This window comes from Mustelus asterias, chromosome 9 (assembly GCF_964213995.1).
Source record: "Mustelus asterias chromosome 9, sMusAst1.hap1.1, whole genome shotgun sequence".
Lineage (NCBI taxonomy): Eukaryota > Metazoa > Chordata > Chondrichthyes > Carcharhiniformes > Triakidae > Mustelus > Mustelus asterias.
Window position 1 is genome coordinate 26,868,248 of NC_135809.1, and position 27,778 is coordinate 26,896,025.

Below are 27,778 nucleotides of genomic sequence, written 5' to 3' on the forward strand. Positions count from 1 at the left end.
GAATTTATTGTCCATCCCTAGTTGCCCTTGAGAAGGTGGTGGTGAGCTGCCTTCTTGAAACGCTGCAGTCCACATGCTATGGGTTGACCCAGAATGACATTAGGGAGGGAATTCCACGATTTTGACTCAGTGATTGCGAAGAAATGGTGATGCATTTCCAAGTCAGGATGGAGGGGAGCTTGCAGGTAATGGTGTTCCCATGTATCTGCTGCCTTGTCCTTCTAGATGGAAGTGGTCATGGGTTTGGAAGGTACTGTCTAAGGATCTTTGGTGAATGTCTGCAGTGCATTTGTAGATAGTACACACTGCTGCTACTGAGCGTCGGTGGTGGAGGGAGTGGATGTTTGTGGATGTGGTGCCAATCAAGTGAGCTGCTTTGTCCTGAATGGTGTCAAGCTTCTTGAGTGTTGTTGGAGCTACACCATCCAGACAAGTGGGGAGTATTCCATCACACCTGACTTGTGCCTTGTAGATGGTCGACTAGCTTTGGGAGTCAGGAGGTGAGTTTCTCGCCGCAGTATTCCTAGCCTCTGACCTCTTCATAGAATCATAGAAACCGTACAGTGCAGAAGGAGGCCATTCGGCCCATCGAGTCTGCACCGACCACAATCCCACACAGGCCCTACCCCCACATATTTTACCCACTAATCCCTCTAACCTACGCATCCCAGGACTCTAAGGGGCAATTTTTTTTAACCTGGCCAATCAACCTAACCACTGTCGCCACTGTGTTTATGTGGCAAGTCCGGTTGAGTTTCTGGTCAATGGTAACCCCAAGGATTTTGACAGTGGAAGATTCAGTGATGGTAACACCATTGAATGTCAAGGGACGGTGGTTAAATTGTCTCTTATTAGTGATGGTCATTGCTTGGCATTTGTGTGGCACAAATATTACTTGCCACACGTCAGCCCAAGTCTGGATATTGTCCAGATCATGTTGCATTTGAACATGGACTGCTTCAGTATCTGAGGAGTTGCGAATAGTGCTGAACATTGTGCAATCATCGGTGCACATACCCACTTCTGATCTTATGACGGAGGGAAGGTCATTGATGAAGCAACTGAAGATGGTTGGGCCTAGGACAGTACCCTGAGGGACACCTGCAGTGATGTCCAGGGTGACCCCCACCCCACCTACCCCCCACCCCCGACCAACCCACAGCCATCTAACTTGTGACTCCAGCTATGGGAGAAATGGGATAGAATTGATCAAACTCCCTCCTTGTCAACTGTGGTGGAGAGGATTCCTAGGTTTAGGAAAAATAAAAAAACATACTGGAAGTGCTCGAGTTGAGGGTCAGAACGTGCAGATTAGGGAGAATTGATGCAACCAGGAAAACCAGCTGAGGTTTTGGATACATAAAACGCTAGAAATCAGTGTAAAGTATGTGCAAAGCCAGGATGAATAGGTATGCTTGGAGGAGGGTTGGCCAATTTTTAGATATGGAGTTCAGTTGAGCAGTTGTAAAAGTGAGCTTGCAGGAAGGTTCAGCAGAAAGAAAAAAGCCCAAAGGAGCTTCAGAGGAGCATTATTAGTTAAAACCTTACACCAAGTCACAAGGAGATAGTAGTGCAGATGACCAAAAGCTTGGTCAGAGAGCGAAGTTTCAAGAAGTAACTTGTAGGTGAAAAAAGGAAGCCAGAGAGGTTAAGAAATTCCAGTGCTTAGGGCCTAGGCAGCTGAAGGCACATTCAACACTGGTGGACCAATGTAAATGGGAAATTCTAATTTACCATAGTTATTGTGCCTTAGCACAATAGAAGATGTCCTCCGTTTGAAGGCCAGATTTTGTCTCCATAAGGACTGCGCACTCCTACCTATACTGGCAAGGACTGATACATTTGCAACACACCGATCAGTGAAAATAAGGTGGAATAGTTTTTTTCCCCTTGTGTTAAGTTCTGCCTAGCAGCCATGTCTTTCATGTTTCAGTCAGTGGTGCTTTTACCAATCCACTCTTTATGATGGATATTGAATTCCCCAACCAGAGAGCTACCTGAGTGCTTCTTCCAAGTGCTATTCAACATGGTGAGGGATGTTGGGGTGATCATGTAGCTGGTAATCAGCATGAGGTTTTCTTGGCCATCTTTGTGCCGATGCATTGAGATTTCATTGAGCCTGGAGTCATTGATTCCTTGGGCCATTCTCTCTCCACTGTGCCACCACCTTTGGATCTGTCCTTCTAGTGAGACCAGCAATACCCAAAGATGGTGATAAACGACCTTTAATAGTACCACAAAGTTATAGGACTATCACTAGCCTTTTATTCCAGATGTTCTTTTCTTTTAACAGAATTCACACTCCTAAACTATCATGGTGAAATTTGAACTTGTCTCTGGATTATTCATCCAGATCCAGTTGATTTGTTAATGATTTACAAGGACTAAACTTCTGCATTTACTCTTGGTTACTATAAACAAGCATTTTGTTAAGAAATGAAATTCAGAATTATGATAAATATGCTACATAAATACTGAGGAAAGTCAGGAACGTAGGAGCATTCAACCCATTGAGGCTGCTCATGGCTGATCACTCACTTCAATGCCTTTTTCCCATGCTAGCCCCATATCCCTTTGTTATTGGTTGGCAAAATAGATCAAATGTCACCTCCTTCCTGAAATTTATTATGGTATTAAAACTGTTGGCATCAATATTTTAATATTGTCCTTTACTGTTAACATTTTTAGGTGAAAGTATCATAAACAATCAGAACTGCAAATGTTATTAAGGGGATGGTGTCAGTTATGAAGTGAAACTCCAAACATTAGGTGTTTTTATTTATAGTTGTTGTAGTAATGAGACGAGTGATGTAAGGTGATGGCAAGATGATGGTGGCTTGTTACCAGTGGTTGGCAAAATTGTAACAAGAGTGGAATTTTGAGATGATTAAAGAGAGAATTTGAGTGGAGCTAGAATAATATTTCTAATCATGAAGGTGGAATTTTCAACCAAAAGCAGTTGTTGAAGCAGAGTTTATAAATTCATTCTTGTAACACAGGATTAAATAGTTGTTTGGTATTCATTAGTATGGAGCAGAACCAGGCAAGTATGAGTCACGTGGAGAAATATGCAAGCAAAGACTTGTTGGACCAGATGGCCTGTTTCTGCCTTGTAACAACCTATGATTTTGCAGCTTTGGAAAATATTACTTTAAAAAAAGAATTATTTGAAAGAACACATGCATTTTAGAATTCTTTGTGAAGAATGCATCAGTGCCACTGTTCTGTGATAAATACATTGGTATTCACTTTCTTTCTAGGGCACCATTGCATCTTGCATGTGCAAATGGGCATGCAGAGGCAGTTACTTTCCTTGTGGAAAACAAATCAAAACTAAATATCTGTGATAATGATAACCGCTCCCCTTTGATGAAGGTAAGAAATAAATAGGTGGTTGTTGTATTGACCAAATTCTGTGCATCTGTTTTACATTAAAAATGAAGTGTGTGTCACAGTGTTCCATTTGAATAGTTTTGTATTGGGCTCTGTGTCAACATTTGGCTACACTGCCGGTTACATATGTAGGTGGCATTTTCATAGCACTTTTCAATGTTAGGTGTAAAACTTTAGTTGTGAAAATAGCTGATTTTAAAAGTTGACCCTGTATGTATGTAGGCTGTTGTCACCAAGGGTCATTATGGGGCAGCCTAACACCATCTCTGGTGTGGGTGAGAGCAGACATCTTGGCATACATTAAAGAAAAAGATCTTTTTGTCTATATTTTCCCCTTTCCCTTCCCTAATTAAGCAGAGAGTTAATTGCTGTCCCATTCCCTCAGCCGATCATCAAAAAAGGTCTTCCAAAACTGTCTCACTTCCCCCTTCCCCACCCACACCACCACTAATGATCCAAACATCCTCCAACCTACTAGCCCCCACTCTCCATTGATAATCTTCACCCCAGTTCTTCTCCTTGTTGGCCTGTATTAACTCTTTTTCTCTCTCCCCCACTGCCTGACTTCGTTTAGACTCTCCATGTTGAAGAAATAATATCGACGTGTCTCTTCTTTAAAAAAAATGCCTTGTCTTGATCGCAGTAAATTTAAATATTTGTTTTAATTTGATTATTTAACTTCTCTAGATTTGAACACTAAACATTTATTTAAAGTTAGAATAAACTGATTCTTGTAAAGGAATCTAGAAATAAGGGGCACGGTTTCAAAGTAAGGAATTCCCATTTAAGATGGAGATGAGGCGTTTCTTCTTTTAGAGGATTGTTAATTTTGAAACTCTCTACCCCAAAGAGCAGTGAATATTGTATCATTGAATCTATTCAAGACTGAATTAGACCCGATTTTTGATCTACAAGGGAGTGTTGAGGGTTATGGGGGGCACAGTAAGAAGTCTCACAACACCAGGTTAAAGTCCAACAGGTTTATTTGGTAGCAAATACCATAAGCTTTCGGAGCACAGCTCCTTCGTCAGATGGGGTGGATATCTGTTCTCCAACAGTGCACAGACACAGAAATCAAGTTACAGAATACTAATTAGAATGCAAATCTCTACAGCCAGCCAGGTCTTAAAGGACCTTAAAACCCCGAAAGCTTATGGTATTTGCTACCAAATAAACCTGTTGGACTTTAACCTGGTGTTGTGAGACTTCTTACTGTGCTTACCCCAGTCCAGCGCCGGCATCTCCACATTATGGGGGGCAGACAGGAAAGTGGAGTTAAGACCACAATCAGCAATGGTCTTATTGAATGGTGGAGCAGGCTCAAATGGCCTACTTCTGTTCCTAGTTATTATGCCTTAATGATTGGACCATAATTCAGTCTCCATTTTAAAGTTCTATCATTCTTCTTGCACAATACTTGCTCCTAAAAATCTATTAATTATTTATAGTTAATAAGGAAACTTGAAGCAGTTTGGGAATTCAAGCAGTATTGTTGGCTGCTATGTAGTACTTCTCTGCACATCACAGTCAGAAAAATCGGAGAGACTCAAAACTGAGACCGTGCACCACTAAAGTTAAAGTTTATTTATTAGTCAAGTAAGGCTTACATTAACACTGCAATGAAGTTACTGTGAAATTCTCAGCGATGGGAAGATGTAATTATCTTTCTAAAGTGAGGACATGGAATCTCAAAAGTCAGTCAATGTTTGGATCAGGTTCCTGTGAATGTTAACATTTGATAGACCCCTTCCCAAGATTGGGACTCAATCTTTTTGAGCATAATGGGGGTGATTCTCCCAAAAAGGTTCTAAGTGCTGGATTCACGGGAAAAATGATGTAAATCGCAATTGTTTTTTCAGTAACTCGAATCTCCCACGCTCTGTGCAATGCAGGGGTCACAATCGTAAATATCATTAAAAGATCGGGGGGCGGTGTCTATTCACGCCAGAGTCTGACAGTTCAGGGCCTTTGCTGCAGGCCCCCCCTCCCCCCCGGCCCAATCGTGGCCACCACGACCATTCCCAGGTCAGCCCAGACACCCACCCCTCCCTGTCCCGTCATGGAGCACCCCGTTCTCCAACCCCCCACCCCTACCCCAGCAATGACGATCCCCCAACCCCGGCAGACACACACACCCCCCTCCGGCCCATGGGACCCCCCCCCCCCCAAACTCCCAGCCCACCTTGATCACTGGCCTCTCTCCAGCCCTGACTGGATCCCAATGCAGAGTGGCAGCAGGCCCCCCCCCCCCCCACTCCCACCAATCTGCCCCTAAGCCCCACCCCCTTGACACTGCCCAATACCCAGTGGGCAGTGCCATGGTGCCCCCTGGGCATGGGCACTTTGCCCCTTGGGCAGTGCCAGGGGGCACAGGCTGGCACTGCCAGGGTGCCCATGCCTAGGGGGCATCACCCCCCCACCACCTAACCCCCTGCAGAGCCCCAATCGCCCCCCTTCACTCCAACAGGGTCGCCTGCTGGTTCCCCAAAAGTTGGGAGCTACTCTAAACCCCACCGGAGTGAAATTGTACTGATGAGGTGGGAGATGCTATCGGGCCTGGAGAATTCGGTCTCAAGCCCGCTAATGACATTTAAATCACGTTAAAATGACTTACCTGGTATTCCCGGTTTCCTGCATGTCCCGACCACGCCGGATATCTGGCGGTGGGAAAAACATGTGCGTCAGGAACGCATGCGTGAATCCTGTGAATCGGCGCACACGCACATCTGACCCGACCCGCCAAAAAGTCAGCGGGTCAGAATGGAAGAATCGCCCCCAATGTATATTAACCATAGGTGAATTAGAACAAGCTCATAGACCATTGCAGTTTAAATACAATAACTGGGATCATGTCAGTATCAGAAGACTGCACACAACAATTTTAGATGTAAATGAAAGATCTAAAGATATAACGACAAAAGCTCAGTGCTGCTGTTAGATCAATTATGATTGAGTCATTTATTTTCACAAATCTATTTGATTCTGGTAGAACAACTCAGTTTATTATCATGTTTGTTTCCCTAATCTGATGGGTTTTAAGTCAGCTTCTTGGAATTTTGTGAGAGGTGTAGGCTGATGAGATGCATAAAGTTTATCAGTACACTTTTGTATTGCTCTGTACTATACCTAAATGGAAAATTGCTGAATGGAGTGTGACCTCTACATGTAAGCATTTTTAAAGTAACTCCTGTATGGTTATGCTCGATAATAAATAAAAAACATGGCTGGCAGTCACTGCCATCTATGATGAAGTTGCACAAGCTTATTTCAGTTGAAGCCTTTAGAACACCAGAAAGACTTTCAAACTATTAATCCTCGTAGCTCTGAACTTTGTTACCAAGAGCTGAGAGGACAGTACTTCAGGCTGCTGAGCAATTCAGCCCTGACTGCTATTGAATTTATAAGGGATGTAACTTTCAAACATCCCAGTAAACTTTCTAAAGGTAAAATATAGGTAAAGAGAGATTTGTACAATTGACATGCCATCGTCCAGTTTTCATTTCATTTATCCACTAAAGAGGAGAAAGCAAGTAAATATGAATGAAAATATTTCTCCAACTATGCAATTCTTTGACAAAGCAATATGCTATTGAGTGATAAGCAATAATGCCTTTAAGCTGTGTTGCTGGGCATTATTAGTGGTAATATTGGTGGTATTGATGTAAACATGTTATCATTACTTCCAAGACTAGGTCAACTGAGGCTTTCAAAATTAGACTGAAAGATTATTTTATTGGGTAAGGGTATTTAGGGGTATGGAACCAAGGTAGATCAAAAAAAAGAACCAAGAAAAGTACAGCACAGGAACAGGTCCTCTAAGCCTGCGCCGATCATGATGTCTGCCTAAACTTAAACTGTAGGCACTTACGGAGTCCGTATCCTTCCATTCCCATCCTATTCATGTATTCATCTAGTTGCCCCTTAAATGCCGCTATTGTGCCTGCTCTCACTACCTCCCTGGGCAGTGCGTTCCAGACATTCACCACCTGTGTAAAAAAAACTTGCTCGCACACCTCCTCTAAACTTTTCTCCACGCACCTTAAACCTATGTCCCCTAGTACTTGACTTTTCTACCGTAGGAAAGAGCATCTGACTATCTACTCTGTCCATGCCACTCATAATCTTGTAAACCTCTATCAGGTCACTCCTCAATCTCCATCGTTCCAGTGAGAACAAACCGAGTTTATCCAACCTCTCCGCATAGCTAATACCCTCCAGACCAGGCAACATCCTGGTAAACCTCTTCTGTACCCTCTCCAAAGCATCCACATCCTTCTGGTAGTGTGGCGACTAGAATTGTACATAATATCCTCAATGAGGCCTAACTAAGGTTCTGTGCAGCTGCAGCATGACCTGCGAATTTCTATACTCAATGCCCCGACCGATGAAGGCAAGCATGCCCTATGCCTTCTTGACTACCTTATCCACTTGCGTTGTCACTTGCAGTGATCGGTGGACATTTATGCCCAGATCTTTCTGCCTGTTAATACTCTTAATGGTTCTACCATTTACTGTATAATTCCTACATGCATTGGACCTTCCAAAATGCATTATCTCACACTTGTCTGGACTAAACTCCATCTGACGTTTCTCTGCCCAAGTCTCTAACCAGTGCTGTATCCTCTGACAATCCTCTTCACTATCCGCAACTCCACAAGTTTTAGTGTTGTCTGCGAATTTACTAATCAGACCAACTACATTTTCCTCCAAATCATTTATATATTCTACGAACAACAAAGGTCTCAGAACATCGCTAGTCACAGCCTTCCATTCAGAGAAGCAACCCTCTGCTGCTACCCTCTATCTTCTATGGCCAAGCCAGTTCTGTATCCATCTTGCCAGCTCTCCTCTGATCCCGTGTGATTTCATCTTTTGTACCAGCCTACCAAGAGGTACCTTGTCAAATATATGGAAATAAGATCCAAATCAGCAGAACAAGCTTGAAGCTGAGTGGCCTACTCCTGTTCCTGTATCACTGTAGAGTTCTACAAGATGGTATCCAGAGGTATGGTTCTTCCTCACTGATAGAAAGGAAAAATTGGTTACCCAGTACATCTCGCAAACTTAATGGCTGGTTTGTAAACCATATTAATAGAAGTCTGAGGCTTACTTTTCAAAATAATTTGCAGAAAAGTTATTTAGCAGATGGTGCTAAGAGCTGCAGCAAAATATCCCATTAGTACTGATGCATCCTCCTGTGTTGGACTGCACAATCCAAATTCATCTCTCAGTCACAGCTCTGGGTAAAATATCCCAGCCCACCATTTTGGGAGTTGATGCGTTTAAGTAAAAGCTCCCATGTAGCCATTGAAATAAGGTAATTTTGTAATCATAGGATGATATAATCTCACATGAAATAGCTGCTATTGTGTGTCATGCAGTATGACACCTTTTATGTTGTAAATACCTTTCACTGCATCACCCACAAAAGTAAAAGGGCTGAGTTTATAAATTAAGTTTTCAATTAAATGATGCCCCATATAGAAATTATGTATTGTATGTCAAAGAACTTCCATTAAATGTGAATTGTTAAGAAACAAAATGCAATTTTTAGTTTAGATTCTCCTCTAGTTGACAAATGTACTTTATGCTTCAAATATCTAATTGTGAAAATTGCTACTATATAAACTTTTTGTTACATCTTCCACAGGCAGTGCAGTGCCAACAAGAGCGTTGTGCTGTCATTTTACTAGGCCATAATGCTGATACTAACCTTGTGGACATTAATGGAAATACTGCTCTACATCTTGCTGCTCTGATCCCTAACATCACTTTGGTGATGCATCTGATAGAGCATGAAGCACACATGAATGCTCGAAATAAGGTAATTACATTTGTGTTTATTTATTGTTATCTTTTGCATGTCTTTTTATGTGTTGTGGAAAATTGCTATACTTGGGTTATGGTACAATACAAAGCATGTGACTTTTTGCTGATAACATAATGCTTGCTGATGCGAATATTAAAGGCGTGCTGGGTAGTGTTGCTTCCCAGTTGAGCTCATCATTTATGTCATTTATTCCAAATTCAAATCAAACTACTCTTAAAATTGTGCATATTAATATAGATTAGGTAGCTTATAAATACTTGAATTGTGCTAAGCTCCAGCCATACTTGTAATGGTGGCCTGAGTGTTAACATTGTGTCCAATTATTAAATTACTGCTATCAAATTTCCTACAAGAAAATTGGTTAGGAAATTATGCATTTTACTGTATTACAACGCATTACACTTGGTTTCTAGAGCTGGCTGGAGAGATTATAAAGTAGTCAGAAGCTCACAATGGCCTGGATTTTATGGTCAGCAATAAAACAAGAGTGTTTGCCACTGACCTCAAGAAAGCTCCACTAAAGAGATTTAGCAGCCTATTTGGCGAGAGCTTCAACTGTTTTGAGACACAATTAATTATAGTGCTGTTTAGGTGGGATTCCCAATGTTGAGCTGCAGCCGTGTCATCAAGCTGTTCAAGCAACCACTCATATATTTTAAAAAATTCTCCGCCAATCGGGAAATAAACCCCAATAACTAAATCACTTGCTAAAAATGTTACAGAGAGCAAAATGCATATTGGGACAAACATTAAAGTAAAAGTTGAAATGTTATAAACTTCAAATATACATCTAATTATTTGAAAAACAAAGTTGAAAAAGTCTAGCCATTAATTATAACTGAGACATTAACAACATTTCACAAAAATAGCATTATTTTTTCAGGGCCAGAACAGTTGTTTAGCAGAAGTTATTATTACTCAAATTGCGATTAAAATCCAGTTATACCTCACTGTACGCAACCTAACTATATGGGGTTTCTAACTGCAATATGAGAATAGAAAAGGGGAAGTTCTCACCATATCAATTGATTTCACTGATTTCTGGCGCTGAGAAATAGGGGTGTCCCCAGCATATTCTGTGGAAGAGCAGTGAATGATGGACTGTAACTTCAGCATATTCACGTCAATCATGTCAACTTGCCTGACGTTGCAGTCAGATTCAGAAGGACAATGATGGCAAGCGCGAACAATTTGCCATCAAAAACCTGCAAATTCCAGCCCCATATCTTTTTTCAACCTGCCCATAAATGCAGACTTAGTTGGGCTTAATTGTTAAAAGGAGGTAACCAATCACCAGACCCATTATATTGATTTCCAGTTCCCATCAAATTTAAAATGCATAATTACTTACATCATTCAAAAAGCAATACCCACTTTTCATTTGCATTTTCAATTTTAAAATGGCCGTTATAGCATCTTAAGTGCTCCATTTATTTTGGATAGAAACAGCTGTAATAAGTTTAATGAATTATTATCTCTTTTCCCTCACTAATCATTATGGAACTTTATCCCCATTAAAGGGAGACAGTCACTGTGCAACAAATTATTTCTAAAATCTGTAAAAGGATTGTGCCAATAGCTTTAGTCACCTTAAAGTGCAGGTTGTAGAAAATGTACTCCTTGGCATCTGGACCGTTCTTTTGGATCAATTTCTCCACATTAATCTAGCTCAAGAATAACAACCTCTGTTTAAATACCTGCACTTTTTTCTTTAAATCCCATTTGATGAAATGTGGTAATTTCTCTCAGTTGCCTTGTCAGCTAGTTGGTGTTCATTTTCTATGCTTTCACTTGAATGTTTTTTGGTGTATTCCAATGGATGGTGTTTTTTATCTTGATTTCTGCAGTGAACAGAGTCAGGTTTTTAGACTTTGCTCTTTGATCACCACTTAAGTTTCCACATTGCTAAACCAGTTTGTTTCAGAATTGCTCCATTTCATACCCACATAGGGACCATTGTGAGTATTTTCATAGAAGCAGTAAGACGCTTCCCAAATTTATTCAGCTTTGTAAGCTATATATAAAATATTATGGGTTTCTTGTGCATTCCAAGTGAAAATCCATTTTGGTGTTCTGATGTTTGAGTTGATAATCCAGTGAGTTCCTGAGATGAAACTTGATGCCGTCTGAACTTCTCAATATGCTACAGCCCTGAAAAACATTATTTTATCTCATTGCTAACTTTGTGATGATTTCATAGTGTATTTACATCACCATCTCTCCAATCTAGTAACAATGAATGACATTTGAATTGCTCTTTGTTATTACGTTGTTTCTATCACTCTATCTCCCTCTTTCCCTTCTGTCTATCCTATTCTGCGGTTCCCTTAATTCTTTTTGATTGTCCTTATCTGTCATGGCTCTTTCTTTTGAGTGAGAAGTGGTGGATTCGTGTGTTCAGTCAAGGATGACTTGTATTTATTATAAAGTAGTTTGTCTTAATATATCAGGTTGCCATTATACTGCCATTTTTGATGGTCATTTTATTGAATATCATGGGAAGGTGGTTAGAATCCCTTGTTGGAAATAGTGACACCTGGCATGAATGTTATCTGCCAATTAGCAGCCCAAGCCTGAACGCTGTTCAAGTCTTGCTGCAAATAAAGGAAAGTGATTGATGAAGTAGTGGGAGATATTGGGCCCAGGCCACTGCCTTGAGGGTCTCCTGAGGCTGAGACAATTGACCTTCAGTAGCAGCAATTGTCTTCCCAAATGCTGGGCAAGACTCCAACCAATGGAGTTTTTTCCCACAATTCTTGTTGACTTTAGTTTTGCTAGGGCTTCTTGATGCCACATTTGGTTAAGTGCTGCCTTGATGTCGGAGGCAGTCACCGGCACCTCACCTCTGGAATTCAGCTTTTGTGTTCATGTTTAGACCAATGCTGTAATGAAGTCTGGAGCAGAATGATCCTGGTGGAACCCAATACAAGTACTGGTGGTGAGCAAAATTATTAGAAAGTGATAGAACTCTTGACAATTCCTTCCAACACTGTTGATGATTGAAAGTAGGCTGGTGGGATGGTAATTGGACCTGTTTTTTGTGAGAAAGACATACCTGGGTAATAAACCATAATGATGGATAGATGCCAATGTTGCAACATTAGTTTGGCTAGAAGCTCAACAAGTTATCGAATACACATCACCAGCATTACAGCTGGATGCTTTTGGGGCCCATTGCATTATCTAGTGCTTTCTGCCATTTCTTGATGTCACATGGACTGCATTATATGCCAGCTTCTGTAAAGGTGGAAACCTCAAGCAAAGGTCCATGTGGTGATCACCATAACTTCCATATGCCAAGAATGAACAAAAATACATTTTTAGTAGTTCTGGCGAAATTCAACTTTGTATGGCAACTTTTAACAAAAAATGTCCCTATATTGTGAAGTTGTAAGATAAAGACTATAAGTACATTTTCAAATATTTTATCATTAGGTTAATCTGCAAAGCTTTTAAAAATTTTCAAATAAGAGCTAATTTTTCATAATGTGTGGAAATGACCTAACATATCCATAGATTGTGTAACTGCTAATTCTGCTGCAGTAATTAAATTATTTGAATACATTTTGTTTCCAAAAGGATGGTTGTACACCTTTTCTATTGGCTGTTATTGAAAATCATCAAGAAATAGTGGAATTTTTGCTTAAAGAAGGAGCAGATGTCAATGCCAAGGACAAAACTGGGAGGTACAATTTGCACATTAAGTCGTAAATTACTACATAAGATTGTGTTTGAGCAAAATTTGCATATCTTTTCTCTCTATGTTTTTCCTTATGGAATTCTTGAAGTAACACCTATCAAGCACTGATTATTGCTGTTGCTATGCTGTATTTTCTGGTTGCCAGCAACAAGAGCTCACATGTATGAAGAGAGTGCAAGAGGAGACATTCCATTGGTTAAATTGAATCCAATAGTTCAAATTCTGTCTTTTTTTTAGAATGTGCATTTGATGCCATTCATTGAGAATAATTACCTCTTCCAAGCATGTAATTTTAATATTATAACTACCATCAGAGCGTACAAAGAAATTTTAACTTCATGAACTATTTTTAGTGTAATACCTTTCTTCATTTTGCAAAGGTCAACAGCTTTGAACTTTGCAGGTTTACATCCTTCTGGTTGTTGATTAAGGGGATAAGAGGTAGGAGAGTAGCAGTAAAATAAATGCATGTGGCTCACTGGCATAAGCAAGTGTTAGAAGTTCAAGTCAGCCAGTCAACTTGTTTGGGATTGAGGAATGTTCAGGGTGCTATCCTTTCACTTTATGGAGAGTCTCACTACAACAGTTAACCCCTTCAAAGTGCACACATGCAGTCCCACTGAATCTTCTGCAGTCTGGCTAGAGATTTCTGTTTCCTTTTCTAAACAGCTGCAAATGCAATTTTATGAAGTTGTTCATTTGTTATTCAGGTTAGCGTTATTGGATTGCTGTAAATAATACCAGTAGAATTTTCATAAAATTCTAGAATCTCTACAGTATATCAAGCCTGTGCCAACTGCATTCCCACCCAGGCAGTATTCCCGTAATCCTTTACCCTGCTAATCCCCCTGACACTAGGGTCAATTTAACATGGCCAATTAACCTAACCCGCACATCTTTGGACTGTGGGAGGAAACGGGAGGAAACCCATGCAGACCCGGGGAGAAAGTGCAAACTCCACACAGATGGTGACCCGAAGCCGGAATTGAACCTGAGTCCCAGGCGCTGTGAGGCAGAAGTGCTAACCATTGTGCTGCCATTTTCATCCTATATCATGGATTAATGGGAAAGCCCGATCACTCTGTTGAGTTGTTCTGATGTCAAATTGAAAAGGCATTGCCAGCCTTTTCTGACTGTTCCAAAATGCCAAAGAGAATGTTCAAACTAGCACTCAAAGGATGGAAGTGTCTTAAATTAATTTGCAGTCAGGTGGGAAGAAATCAGTGTGGACAAATTATCTGCATGAGTCATTGATTACACATCAAGGATTTGGACATTCAAATTTTTTAAAAGCTCAATCGTGAGAACAAAATGAGTCAATTAGCTGTTTGTGGCAGTCATAAAAGAGAGGAATATGTTTTAGTTATGGTTTGTTATTCAAATATATGACCTAGCGCAATGATTTGTAAATCTTCTGTATTATGGTTTTTCTAGAACTGCCTTGATGATTGCTGCAAGTAATGGACAGATTAGTTTGGTTAAGTTACTTCTACGTTATGATGCAGATGTTTATTTAAAAGAAGATAAAGGATGGACAGCTGAAGATCATGCAATGATGAATGGACACCATGCGTATGGATTTTACAGTTTCATTTCTTGCATTTATTCATTTTCAGTGATGGTGTGTTGCCCATGGCAATGTCATTAATATACTGGGTGGGCTAACATTTAATGGTACAGTCTGTGGGGCCGATTTTGAGCCCGCTCTCTGTGGGAATGAAAGTTAAAGTAAAGTGGTGCATGCTCAAAATCTGGAATGTGTGATTCACGCCGGCAAGTTTCTAAGTTCCAATCTTCCAGGCTCCTCTCAGGCGGAGTGGCGTGAAACACACCGTGGGGACCCCAAGAATGTTACTTTAATACATTAGCATGTCATTAGTGAGCAGTCTCCAGGATTTCCCCTCTCACCGGATATTCAGCGGGCACCGGCGTGGCATCATGCCGGCATGGGTGGCACGGTAGCACAATAGTTAGCACCGCTGCTTCACAGCTCCAGGGACCTGGGTTCGAATCCCAGCTCAGGTCGCTGTCTGTGTGGAGTTTGCACATTCTCCCTGTGTCTGCGTGGGTTTCTTCCGGGTGCTCCAGTTTCATCTCACAGTCCAAAGATGTGTGGGCTAGGTATTTTGGCCATTCTGAATTGCCCCTTAGTGTCCCGGGATGCATAGGTTGGAGGGGTTAGTGGGTAAATATGTAGGGATATGTGGATAGGGCCTGGGTGGGATTGTGGTTGGTGCAGACTCGAAAGGCCGAATGGCCTCTTTCTGCACTGTAGGATTCTATGATTCTATTGTTTAAAAAGGTTCACCTACTTTTAAACTTGTCGTGGTTGTCTCCCAGGGGCGTAAAGGTGAGTATATCAGCGGGGGAGAGGGACATGGCCAGGCAGTGACCTGGCAACCTATGCCAAGGGCCCAGCCCCAGTGGGAGCGTCATTGGGGAAGGGGGGGGGATTCATTCAGATTTGGTTGTTGACCAGCGCGAATGGAGTAGCAGGGTATGTTGGCGATGGTCATTTTGTAGGTGGGTGCCGGCTCTTGACAGTGGGGAGAATGGGCTGATGATGGGGGGAATGTGGTGCGAGAAGAAGTGCTGACTTCGATCGGGGTAGAGAGAGGACTTCTGTGTGTGGTGGGGTGGGGGAAGTGTTTATTCCTAATATTATGGGGTGCCCTTTAAACATGATGCCCCAATCTCAGTGCAGCCAGGTTTTGCTGGTGTGTAAAGGCCCTGCATGACAGTTTCCCTCTGGAGAGAATCACACCGGTTTTCTCGCTGGAATCAACACTGCCATTTACTGGTAATATTTCCCCCTGTATGTCACCATATCAAATCAGATCACAAAGCCACTGGCTGAATTCCTGATCTGTGCTTGGTTGGCTTATCTCACCCAGACAGCATTTGTGTGCTCCAGTTATTCTCACTACTCCTGGCAGTTGGTGTGGGTAGAGACTCAGCCAGGTTTTGGTGATTTTTTAAACCAGTGAACCTCTACTGGAAAGGGCGTATATGTGCATATCCAGTGAGAAGGCAAATGAGTTCAGTGTGAGTCCATCAACTTTGAATCCAAGAAAGGTAAAGGAATATTTTCTTAATGTGAGAGACTAACCACTGTGGAGGAACAAAGGGGTGTGAATGCCAAAATATGTTAATCATTAAAAGTTACTTCAAAGATATTAAAAATAATCAAGAGGCAAATAGAACATTGGTCTTATCTCAGGTGGTTAGAATACAAAAGAAGGGAAGTTACATTTCAGTTATACAGACCCATTTGAGGCACTGTGATACGGTTTGGTGTTTAGAATAGGTTAGTAATACCAGCTTAAATGGTTAAATTCTGAGGGCAGAGGGGCTGAAATATCTTCCTTAATATGTTTATGGTCTGTGGTCGGGCATGATTTCGGCCTTGAACCAGGGAAGTCTAACAAACACAAGACTGACCTTGGCTGCAATGGGCAGGTGAAAACTGAGTTGATACTGGCATGATCCCTACACTTGTGGAACTAGTCTGAATTGTCATCTTCAGGGGGCATAGATAGATGGTGAAATGGGCTGACAAATGATATTCAATTCCAAGAGATAAGAATGAGGAGAGGCAATATAAATTTAAATGGTGCAATTTTGGGTCTGCAAGTATAGAGAAACGTGAAGAGTGTGCATGCACAGATTTATGTAGAGGTCAGGACAAGTTTAGAAAACTGTTACGAAAAGGATACTGGATATTTGGTTCTAGCGTGGCATAGAATACAAAAACAATTGAATTATGCTAAACTTTTGTAAAACACTCGTTGGGCCTCAGCTAGATTATTGTGGCCAGTCCTGTGCTCCACCATTTAGGAAGGATGTTAAGGCTTTGGATATAGTGCAGCAATAGTTTACTCAAATGGCACCAGGGATGAAATATATCAGTTGCATGGCTTGGGAAACTGTTGTCTCTAGATCAAAGACAATTGACGTGAGATTTGATCGAGGGGTTCAGGATTTTGAATGGTGTTGTTAAGAGTCAAAAATAAGAACTGTTTACATTGACAGAAGAGTTGGTAACCAGAGGGTACAGATTTAAGGCTGCCAAAAGAATCAGAGGTAGCATGAGGGAAGCATTTTTTACACAGCAATGTATGACCTGGAATGCACTGTTGAAAGGAAATTCCATAATAACTTTCAAAAGGAAAGCAGATAAATACTTTGAATGGGAGAAATATTGCAGGGCTATGATGAAAGGCAAGGTAATGATTGGACAGATCTTTCAAAGAATCGGCACAACCAAATGAGCCAAATGTTCTCCTGCGTTGCATCTTCTATGATTCTCTGAATGAAGCAGCTGTAAATTTGTTCTCATTCATAGTATTAAGACACTACGTACATTTTTAAAAAATTAACATAATATTCCCATTTTAGAAAAAAGTGAACAATTGTACAAAAATATTTATTTTCATTTAGGTGGTTCTTATGTAAGTTCTTCTGATTTTTACAGGTGTTCACATCTAATCACTGAGTATGATACGAAAAAGAAACTTCATCAGTCACCATACTATGGAACAAATAAGGTGAAAGGGGACCATGCTGCTGAAATAGGTTTTGCACTTGGAGGACCAGCCATCGATAAAGAAGGTGAGTTTGAAAGAAAAATGCAGACATATGTTTATTGAAATATTTTTGAAAATATTTCTGTATTGTATACTAGTACATTTTAGATTCTGTGGTTTATCAAAGATATCGGTGCAACAATTTAAATGCAGTTCATGAACTGTTTTTGGTAAGATATGTATATTAAATATGTATAGCTATGAATTTTTTGATGCAACAACTTTGGTGGAAAATCATTTTAATGTGATTATATTTGAGTTCAACGGTGAGTTTTGTTTTCCCTTTTGAAAATACAAGTTAAGTATCATATTTTCAAATGCTGCATTAGACTCTCTATTGATAAATTTATTGATTGAAGCGTTACAAGTATATACCAAAGGGAAAAATTAGACTGATGTGTCAAGAAAGAAAATATAATGGATTTGAGCAAAGTCCAAGCTGAACTTTCCAGTGAAACTCTTTTACTTGATGTTTGTGGAAAAATTTTAACTTTCTACTGACGACTAACTTTGTATATGTCTGTAAATGACTCTTAGTATCTGACGTCACTGAAAGCAATACTGTGCTTTCGTCAATTATTTTAGGCAACTAGTAATTAATTCCTCAGAATCGACATTTAAGATCAATTAGAATGCTGATCTGATGGCATGTGAACTGGGAAAAATCGATATCTAATGGATTCTGCCTTTGTACTTCATTACTGTTGACTCTTCTGGCTTGAATGCATCCATCTTGGAATTTGAGCCATTTAAGAATATTGATCAACATAGTTTTCTGTGGAGTTGTAATGTACTTCCAACTAATATCTCTAGTTTAGTTCCATTGGAACCAAGCAAAAGCCATTGTAAATTGATTGTCATTTTTCTGAGGAAAATATATTAACATTTGTACGATCCTAGTTGATACAACTGGATGGGAAGATTACGGAATGGCTCAAAAGACCACATTTATTTTATAAAACGTGGAGGAACAGAGTCACAGGATCGCTAATTAGTTTGAACAAGAAAAAACATTTATTAAACATGGAAAAATTGGATTATAATACAATACTCCTTTGCTCCCCTTATCTTAATAAATACATCCAGATTTTAAGATTAAGGGATTACAAAGTACACCTTAACCTACAATGGTCTCAATAACACACACAGTCCCTTTTGGTCCAATACAGGCACTCTGCTCTGAACCCAAGTTCTGGATTTTTCCTCAGAATCCCCCCAGATGATAGTCACGTGAGAGTTTCCAAACTCCATTCCCAAAAATACACTTTTAAATCTTTGTTCACAATAATGCTTTCCATCAGCAGTTTGCATTCCAAAAGTCCAGTCCAGGTTTTCCAAATTACACTTTTAAACAAAGCTTCTGCTCCACTTTTAACAATAAATCCAGTCCAGGTTTTACACCAAATCCTTTAAGAATTCTTTGTCTTGACTGCTGTGCAAACTTTCTTAGTCTTGACTGCTGTGCGAGCTTTAGCCCTCGATTCCCAAACTCTAGTAAAATAGCATCAGACATTTGATTTAACTCTGAAGTCTGCTGTTCCACTTTAAATCTGGTTACTGCATTGTCTCGTTAACTCAGAACACTTTGGGCCTGATTTTACCATCACGTTGCGCCCATTTTTGGGAGCGAAAACTTGGTAAAGTCGGGCGTGAGGCGAGTAGCATGATCCGCACCCATCCCCCTTTACCAAGGCCCGAAAATGGCCTCGTTTGGAACTGCGCCCGAAACGGGTTCAACGGCCATTTAAATGCATTTGCATGCATTTTAATTGACTTAATGAGCTGCACGTCCAACTTTACCGGCACGTGTTTGCCTATCCAGCGTAGGCGCAAAACAGAATCGGACTTCCATAGAAGTCCGATTCGGGTGCTCCAGTTAGTGAGGAGGAAGGTGCCTAGCGTCCGACGGCTCTCTACTTGAGATCGGTGGGAGGGGGGGGGGTCGCAGGGAGAAAGATGGATTCGCTGCCAGTCTGCTTGAGATCAGTAGAGGGGAAGGGGGATCCGCTGCCACTCTGCCTGAGATCAGTGGTGGGGAAGGGGGGGTCCACTGCCACTCTGAGGTCAGTGGTGGGGGAAGGAAGGAGAGGGGCCCGCGATCGGTCTGACTGGTGGGGGCATAAGGGGGTCAGTAATGTTGTCGGGGAGGGGCAATGTCTGTGGGGACCAGGGGAGGCACTATCCGGCCCGGGAGAGATGTGGCAGGGGAGCAGCATTCTATCATTTTTGTTCTGCGCATGTGCAGTTTGAGGCACCGTTGGGAGCTGCAGGGATTCGGGCACATTAAGCCCCGCCCACAAGCTTCTGCAGCGCGATTCGGAATCGCTGATATTTTTGCAGGCAGAGTACGTATGGGGGTGCCTGAGAATGGGTCTAAAAGTCGGATCTGAAACACTCCCATTTTCAAGTCCGCCCAGCACTTAGAATCAAAATGGTAAAATAGTGCCCTTTGTTGACACTTCCTTGAATCTTTCTGAACAATACCTTGGTCTCCGTTTTCTTAACTCCAGTTTGTTTACAACATTATTTCTGTCCCAATTCCCTGGTTATCTGGATTGTAGCTAAGTCTTTGGGAAGCCAGCCTCTTTGCAGCTCCCAGCCTGTCCATTCTTCTGGCAGAGTTGAGAGATGTTCACTCCCTGGTGCCCTGTCCCAAACTGCCACAAATTCAGCTAAACTAAGAATAGAAAGCTTTCCTACCTTACAAGGGCTTCCAGTTGCTAAGCAACCCCTGCTATTACTCTTTATTTTTCCTGCCGCAATCCTCTAAGCACAATAGAATCACAGTTGGAATTGAAAACAACCCCCACACATACATACACGTTTGTTCAGCATGGATCGAACTATAGGTTTTACCCTTCCAGGCACAGAAATGTAAAATTAAGACCATTTAAAACTGTACCTTGTTTCTCATGTTTGCCATTACAAGTATAAACTCCTTGAAACTACCTTTGTTTTCTTAACAAATTTTAGGTGGCCTGTCTTTCAGTTTTTTTTGAAGGGAGGTGGCGATGGAGGACAATAAATAGCATTTTTAACAGGAGATTTAGAACTATCCTGTTAATCTCACCAACCTGTCTGGACCTGGATTCAGTTTGGGGCTTGGGTCACTGTCTGTGCGGAGTCTGCACATTCTACCCGTATCTGCATGGGTGCTCTGGTTTCCTCCCACAGTCCGAAAAGCATGCTGGTTAGGTGCATTGGCCATGCTAAATTCTCCCTCAAACCAAACATGCGCCGGCGACTAGGGGATTTTCACAGTAACTTCATTGCAGTGTTAATGTAAGCCTACTTGTGACTAATAAATGAAGTTTAGCTTTGTTTCATGCTATCGCTCTTCATTTCTGGGTGTTTACATTTTTGAAATACAGAGGACATAAAATGGCTATGAGGAGCAAAGAGATTGCATGAGAATAGATTAACATCTGACGTAATAGAGAACCCAAGAGTTTATGGAAAACATGCAAAATAATTAGAGATTAATCAAAGGAAGGGCGGAGCTAATTTGGGACAAAAGTGGAGCACTTGTGAAGGCAGAGATGCTAAATGACCACATCCCTCTTCACTAAAGAAAAGGATGCTGCAAATGTCACAGTAAAGGAAGGAGGCAATAGAGAAATTAGATAGGTTTAACATGAATAGAGGAGATACTTAAATAGTTGGCAGCACTACAAAGTAGAAGAGTCACTCAGTCTGATGGGATGTATACTTGGTGCATGAGGGAAGTATGTTTAGAGATAGTGACGTTATGGTCATAATCTTTCAATTATCGTTAGATATGGGAGTGCTGCCAGAGGACTGGAGGATTGGAATTACACTCCTGTTCAAATTTGGGGGAGAGGAATAATTATGACAACTAAGGCCAGTCACCCTTAAAGTGGTAGGGGAAGTTTTAGACATTAATTTAAGACAAAATTAGTTGGCAAGTGGAGAAAATAAATGGCAGCATGGTTTTGTTAAAGGTGAATTATGTTTGACAAAGGTTCTTTCTCTTTGAACTAAAATAGAGGATTAATGAAGGTTGTGCAGTTGATGTGTATGTATAGACTTTCGAAAGATGTTTGACAAAATACCACATAATTCATGAGCCAGCCGTAAGCCTTTAATAAAAGCCCATATCTATCCTGGCACCAACGGCTTACTCATGTTTTACCCTGATCTTTAGGATCGTCATTGCAATATGGGGTTTCTTGCAAGGAGATAGAATGAGCCACAGAAGGAGTAGGCATCCCTCTCACTCAGCTGCCATCCTGTCACTTGCTCTTGTTGTTTGAAGTTATAAAATAATAGCACCAAGCACATTGTGAATTCATGTGCAGGGCGCTGTGCCTTCATTGAAAATAAACTGCAAATGTAGAGAATGAGAGTTTGCAGTTTGGGGCATGCAGTGCGACATGAGTGCAATCAATATTTCCTATCCAACAAATCTGACATATCTGATTCATCATTATGCAGGGCACTGTCAAATTGTATAAATTCAGTTACCATGTCATAGAGGGCATAGCACAGTGAATTAGCTGACTTGGAAAAAGCCCTGTGGTTCCTTTGAGCCTGCCACATAGAAGCTGAAAGCTGCAATCACTCTGCTGCTGTGTGTGCTGTGAACAGTAGTTGCAGATCAAACTGCAATAGCAAGCAATCGCCTTTCAGTTCTTCATGAGAATAGTGCAAGCTCCTAAGATACAATTTCTAGGAAAACACTAGAAAAGTACCTCATGATATGTTCGATGGGTTATACCAGGATGGTCTGACTTTCCTCTGATACTCTGTGATTAATTTGGTCCTTTCTAGCCTTCTGCTTTTCCTGTTGCTTCAGTATATAGATGTCTTGAATGGTGATTTGCAATGGATACCCCATTATGCAGCCCTCTGATCCAAGCTCAGTTATTGTTTTGAAATTGAATATTTTCTAAGAGTAAAACAGAATTTAGCAGTGCGACGTCCTGTATATAACTGAAAAGTGATTCCACTACCTGCAATTACTCCTGTGATTTGGCCATAAATCTCCAAGAAATCTTAGATGAGCGGTGCCTCAGATACTTCCTTGATGAAGAATCCTTACAAAATGCACCTTTTATGTATTGGCAGATATTCTGGACCATTGTTAGAAAGCAGAATTTACGAAATTTGGACCAGGTCCTAATTGTCATTTATGTTTGGTCGCCATTGCAAGTATGGACACTTTCTTAGTGCACCCTGAAACTGAATGGATTTATACCAGATACCACAGCAGTAGAACTCTGGAGTGCATCAAACATTCATGAACGTGTCGAGGTGTAATAGCCAACCTGGGCCCTTCCCCAGCCCAGTTATTTTGGGGGCCAAGAATCTAGCACCAACTGGGGTCCAGTTTGCATAATCTTGCTGAGTATTCACAGTTTTAAAACTGGGGGAGGAAAACTAATTGCATATAAGTATTATTGAATAGAGATCACCCATTTATAATTTGCACAGAATTATAGTGTTGTGAAATTTAATCCAAAGCAACGATTAGGAGCTCAATACCATTAAAAATGGAATTTGACTGGTTATTGTAAATCAGGCTCAATGATGATCTTCACATGTTGTGAACATGTGTATTGCTATAAATAACCTGCTGCCTGTGATGTGGAATATGTCAACCACTGTCAAAATGTTAATGTACTGCTCAGCTATTGTATGGCTGGAGAAAAACAGCAATTCTAATACGCTGCCATTGAATGTACTATAATGTATTTATTGTTTTCCAGTAACTAAAAATTACAGTACTTTCATCCCAACAATAATTGCAATTATCTTATCGTGCAGAAAAAATGGAAGCTTCTAGCAAAAGTTTAAAAAATGAAATATAGTAACCAGCAGTAACAAGTCATCTTTAATTTTGTGTCTTATGACCTAATGCTTGTGGTGAAATCTGAGTGAAGGAAATGGAGCAACGTCTGCCCATGCTTTCCATAATACCTGGGTAACCTTCAGCCAGGTGCACTGTGTGGCATCAGTTATAATTAACTAGCATCTTACTAAGTACGACTGCATAGGTATCATTCATAAATAGTGAACAGCTGAGTCAAACTATTTTAATTCTGTGCTGAGTCTTTGAAAAGACCTTCCTTCTATTAAAGAAAAGTTTTGGGAAATAATATTGACTTTTTTGCTGCTGGGCTATCAATTCTTTCAATAAAGATGCCAAACATACTGCATATCTCTTAATCCCAATCAATTCCATGGGCTCTGTGGCCTGCTGGTGTAACTGGTAAAGCCCAGAAGTTGTTATGGAATATGGAAGAGTATCCCTGAGTGTGAGATTTTCTCAGGTTGGGATTAATATATTGTTTTGGACAGAAAATGGAGAGCCCTATATCCTGCACCTGGTCAAGCAACATCTGACTGGGAACTTGAAGGGACCGGAAGACTAGAGTACAAAAGTTATTTGTTCCTCAGTACTGCTATCATTTGATTTAAGGACAAAAGATTATCAGTCAAAATAATGATAATGCACAAAATGTAATACTTGCTGTGCTTTATGCAACCAAACCATTTGCAATATCTAGTTTATTAAAAGTACCAAGGAAGAGTTATCTGTAGAATACATGAGGATTCATATTTTTATATTTGTAATCTAATTTTTGTGGAACAAAAATGACTGGACTATTTCCATTTGTACTCATTTTTTTCAGATATTATCTTGAGGAAATAATTTTGCATAGCCACCTGGTGAAAATTTAACCATGCTTACTGGGTTATCACGAAACAATACCAAAAACTTTATAGGTTAACTTGGTTTCAAGCTGTATTTCAGCAATTTAACATGGGTTGCTCAAAGTTCTTAAATGATGTTTCCCTGTTTGTAATGGTCCTGGCAGCAATGTTGTTTTTAGAGTTCTGTTGTTTTCGTTTCTATTTTCTCTTGTTCCTGACCTTGTCTCATCTATTCCTCATGTCTTTTCCTGTGGACATAGAGTTTCAGGAGTCTCCTAAACAGAAGTGGAGAACAAGTGATTCTGAGAAAGGTAGTGTTGACAATAGCAGCTGACAAAATGATGTATATGATTCAACATTGCTCCACCTGACATCTGCATTTCCTCTCTTTTGCACAACATTTGCTTTATTGAGTTCATTTTAAAAGATTGATTTGCCTCAGATTTTCCAGTATGCATTTGTGAATTAACACCCCTGTGAAACTCTAACGTATGAATTGTTTTAAAATTGATATACTGAGAAAAATGAATTTTACAGCAAATGTTGGTCAAACAATTGCCAAATGAAATGGGCTACATAATTACATTTCAGAATGTTTAAAATAGCCAACCTTACTCTGCTTCAATAATAATCAAAATTTCTGTATCCTCCTCTCAAAACAGCAAAAAATTATGTTTTAAACCTTTCACAATGATTGTGCTTCTTTTTTCTGTTTCAATGGGTGAAAATTTCACTCTGAAGTGGAAGTTGGAAAGTTGTCACATGTCAGCCAGTTGATTACTGTCGGCTATTATTCCAAATGTCTCCCCTCTTATTTCATTTCTTTCGTTAATGACCAACCTTAATTCATGCATTGTGAGTTGCTTGCGAAATTGTGATGTCTTAAGCTCATGAATATTATTTGTCTATGGCATGGTGTTCGCAATATTGCACTTGGGTTTGTGAAACCAACTTTTAAGATAACGTTTTGTTTTTTTCCCTGCACATTAGAGGAACATTTTAGCAGTAATATTCGGGAAAAGTAATTATTTCCCTGCAAGTCGATTACATGTCAGCATGACTTTCAAAAGCATCACATCTTGCTTATCACATATCAAATATATCAAAGATCCAATTGACTCAACATTAATGAATCAAAGCAATTAGTTTGGTCAGTGAGTGAATGGAAAATTGAGCACTTGTTTAGTTTTTTTCCCTCAAAGCTATCAATCCAAAATAAGAAGCAGGATCCTACTACCAATGAAATCGCTTCAAGGAATTTGGGATGTTGGCTAAGGCCACTAGCTTGATTTTCCCCCTGAGAATGTATTCCGCAATTAGCCTGTTATGCAGCCTGTTGCCAAACTCAGTACTTCATAAAAATAACAACAATAACAATTTAAAAGATTTTCAAACACAAAATCTTTTTATTCAACAAGAGCCAGCCACAGATACTAAGTAATGCCTTTGGCATACCAGGGCATATGTATAAAATATTTTAGTTTAAAGAAGTTAAGGGGATTCAATCTTGAATAAAATAAATAATGACACTAGCAAAAATATAGGATTATAACACTCTACAACTAATTTTATTGATGAACTATATTTCAAAATCTGATGAACAGACGAATAACAAACATCATGCAGAGCCTATTGATGAGTAACAAAACTTGCAAACCAATTTCTTTCAATACAATTGTATCCTCATTTTATAAATACCCCACAGAAGCTGAGTTTTCCCAATCCAGTTCATGTTTTTACTTTTAGACTACGGGATAACTGGCCTCTTTCATCTAGCTTTCTGTCTTTTTTCAAGCTATGAGATCAAAGGTTTAAACATCTACTTGATAACCAAAAAGCTGAAACTTCTACATAGTCTTCAGCCTTGCCCTTCAATCTCTTTACTTTAACCCACAGAAAAAGAGCTGGCATCTTCCTCTCTAGCTCCCTGCTTTAAAATAATCAAGAACTAAAGGGTTACATGGTCCCTGAATCACACTCACAAGCTTTCCTCTTATCCACCCCAACTGGTCCCTTCTAGTCCCTGTTTACACCTGGAGTGCTGATCAGATGTTCAGAGGCAAAGGTGTAACTTCTGGCCAACATCCAGCTGTATGGTGAGAATATAGACAAGGTTCTTCATTCTTATGCCTCTCTGTCGATGTGTTAAGAACCTGTGCTGATCAGAGATTGGTCTGATATATGATCAAGTCTGTGAGTGATCAAAGGTGATGTCACCCTCATGGAAAGAGTCCCAACGAGCTGTTTCAAAATGACCTTTATGACTGTTATAAAACCCCCTAAGAGGCATTCCACGTTCTCTTGATGATGTCCATCCTATGTTTTGATAATTATAGGTGTTTTACCATTGGAATGTCTGCAATAGTAAAATGACCCCGTACCTGGCCTCTTGTAATTACATGCCTTTAGTAATTTTATTGCCTATATCCTGTTTTAGCACATTCCATACTGAGGTGAATTGACTAGGTTTTCCTTGCTGTATTTTCACTTCTTTAACCCTTGTGTTCCCACAAAGATCAAGCTAGCGAAGTGGCCAATTCAACTTAATATATCATGCTTTATATATATTCTTACAACTTAACAAGCATTACTATAGCCATGATATGCAGCTGAAAATTAGTCAGTTACATTGTCATTTCAGGCTTTTTGAGTCATAGTACAGTAGCTAGCTGCAAAGAATTTTAGCCGTGTGACTGTTCATCAACCAGTAATCTGATGATCCAATAAAGACAAACCTGCTTCATTTTTGTCTCACCAAGCTTAACTTGACCACTTTGCTACCATTAAAGCTAGTAAGATAACCAACAAGGGTGAAGAACCTCCTTGAATTAAGTCTTGCTAATATACTTGCCAAGACACATCTGTCCATGACTCTCACCACAGTTTTTGTGGAGACAAAAGTTTATCTTCACACTGCGGACACCCTCTATCATATTGTATGGTCCTACCACCGTGTTAAGTATGATAAATTCAGAACAGATCAAGCAGCACAAGATTGGATATTCAAATACTGGCCAGCCAGTGACACCCATATCCCATGAATGAATAAAAATGAATAATTCATGAGAAGAATTTGAGCTATCATCAGCAGTGGAATTGTACTCTACATTTTGTATCATCGTGACCCAGCATATCCCGCCATTTACCATCACTATCAAGCCAAAGAGGAAACTCTGATTCTATGAGAGTGAAAGAATGATGGGAGCAGCACCAAGCATATCGAAACATGAGGTGCCAACCTGATGAAGCAACATGCATGCTAAATAGCAGAAACAACTTGCTATAGAAACAGCTAAGCAATCCTACATCCAATAGATCAGATCATAACTCTTTATTAGTACTGTAACTTCTAGTTGTGGATGGTGGTGCACAATTAAACAGCTAACCTTAGGAGAAATATTCAATGAGTGAGTACAAAAAACGGCTGAAGTATTTGTAACCATCTTCTGGCAGAAGTGCCAAGTGGATCTTGGCCTCCTGAGATCCCCACCTTCGCAGAAGTCATATGGTATCAAAAATGGCTGAGTTCACTGGACACAGTAAATACCATGAGCTCAGACAACATTTCAGCTGTTACGCTAAAGACTTGTG

At 40.2% G+C, this 27,778-nt stretch overlaps 1 protein-coding gene across 9 annotated transcripts in view; it reads left to right on the forward strand.

Moving 5' to 3' along the window:
* The window catches only part of ankrd26 (ankyrin repeat domain 26), a 135,020-nt gene that overhangs the window by 4,795 nt on the left and 102,447 nt on the right, over positions 1–27,778 (forward strand). For 7 of the 9 annotated variants that reach the window (XM_078219858.1, XM_078219849.1, XM_078219856.1 and 4 more), the window contains exons 2-7: positions 3,261–3,375; positions 9,044–9,217; positions 12,803–12,909; positions 14,358–14,495; positions 17,398–17,534; positions 24,448–24,498. In XM_078219858.1, the coding sequence (XP_078075984.1) occupies positions 3,261–3,375; positions 9,044–9,217; positions 12,803–12,909; positions 14,358–14,495; positions 17,398–17,534; positions 24,448–24,498 (722 nt within the window). The remainder of the gene's footprint in view (positions 1–3,260; positions 3,376–9,043; positions 9,218–12,802; positions 12,910–14,357; positions 14,496–17,397; positions 17,535–24,447; positions 24,499–27,778) is intronic. The other 2 variants (XM_078219852.1, XM_078219854.1) reach the window with 1 other exon arrangement.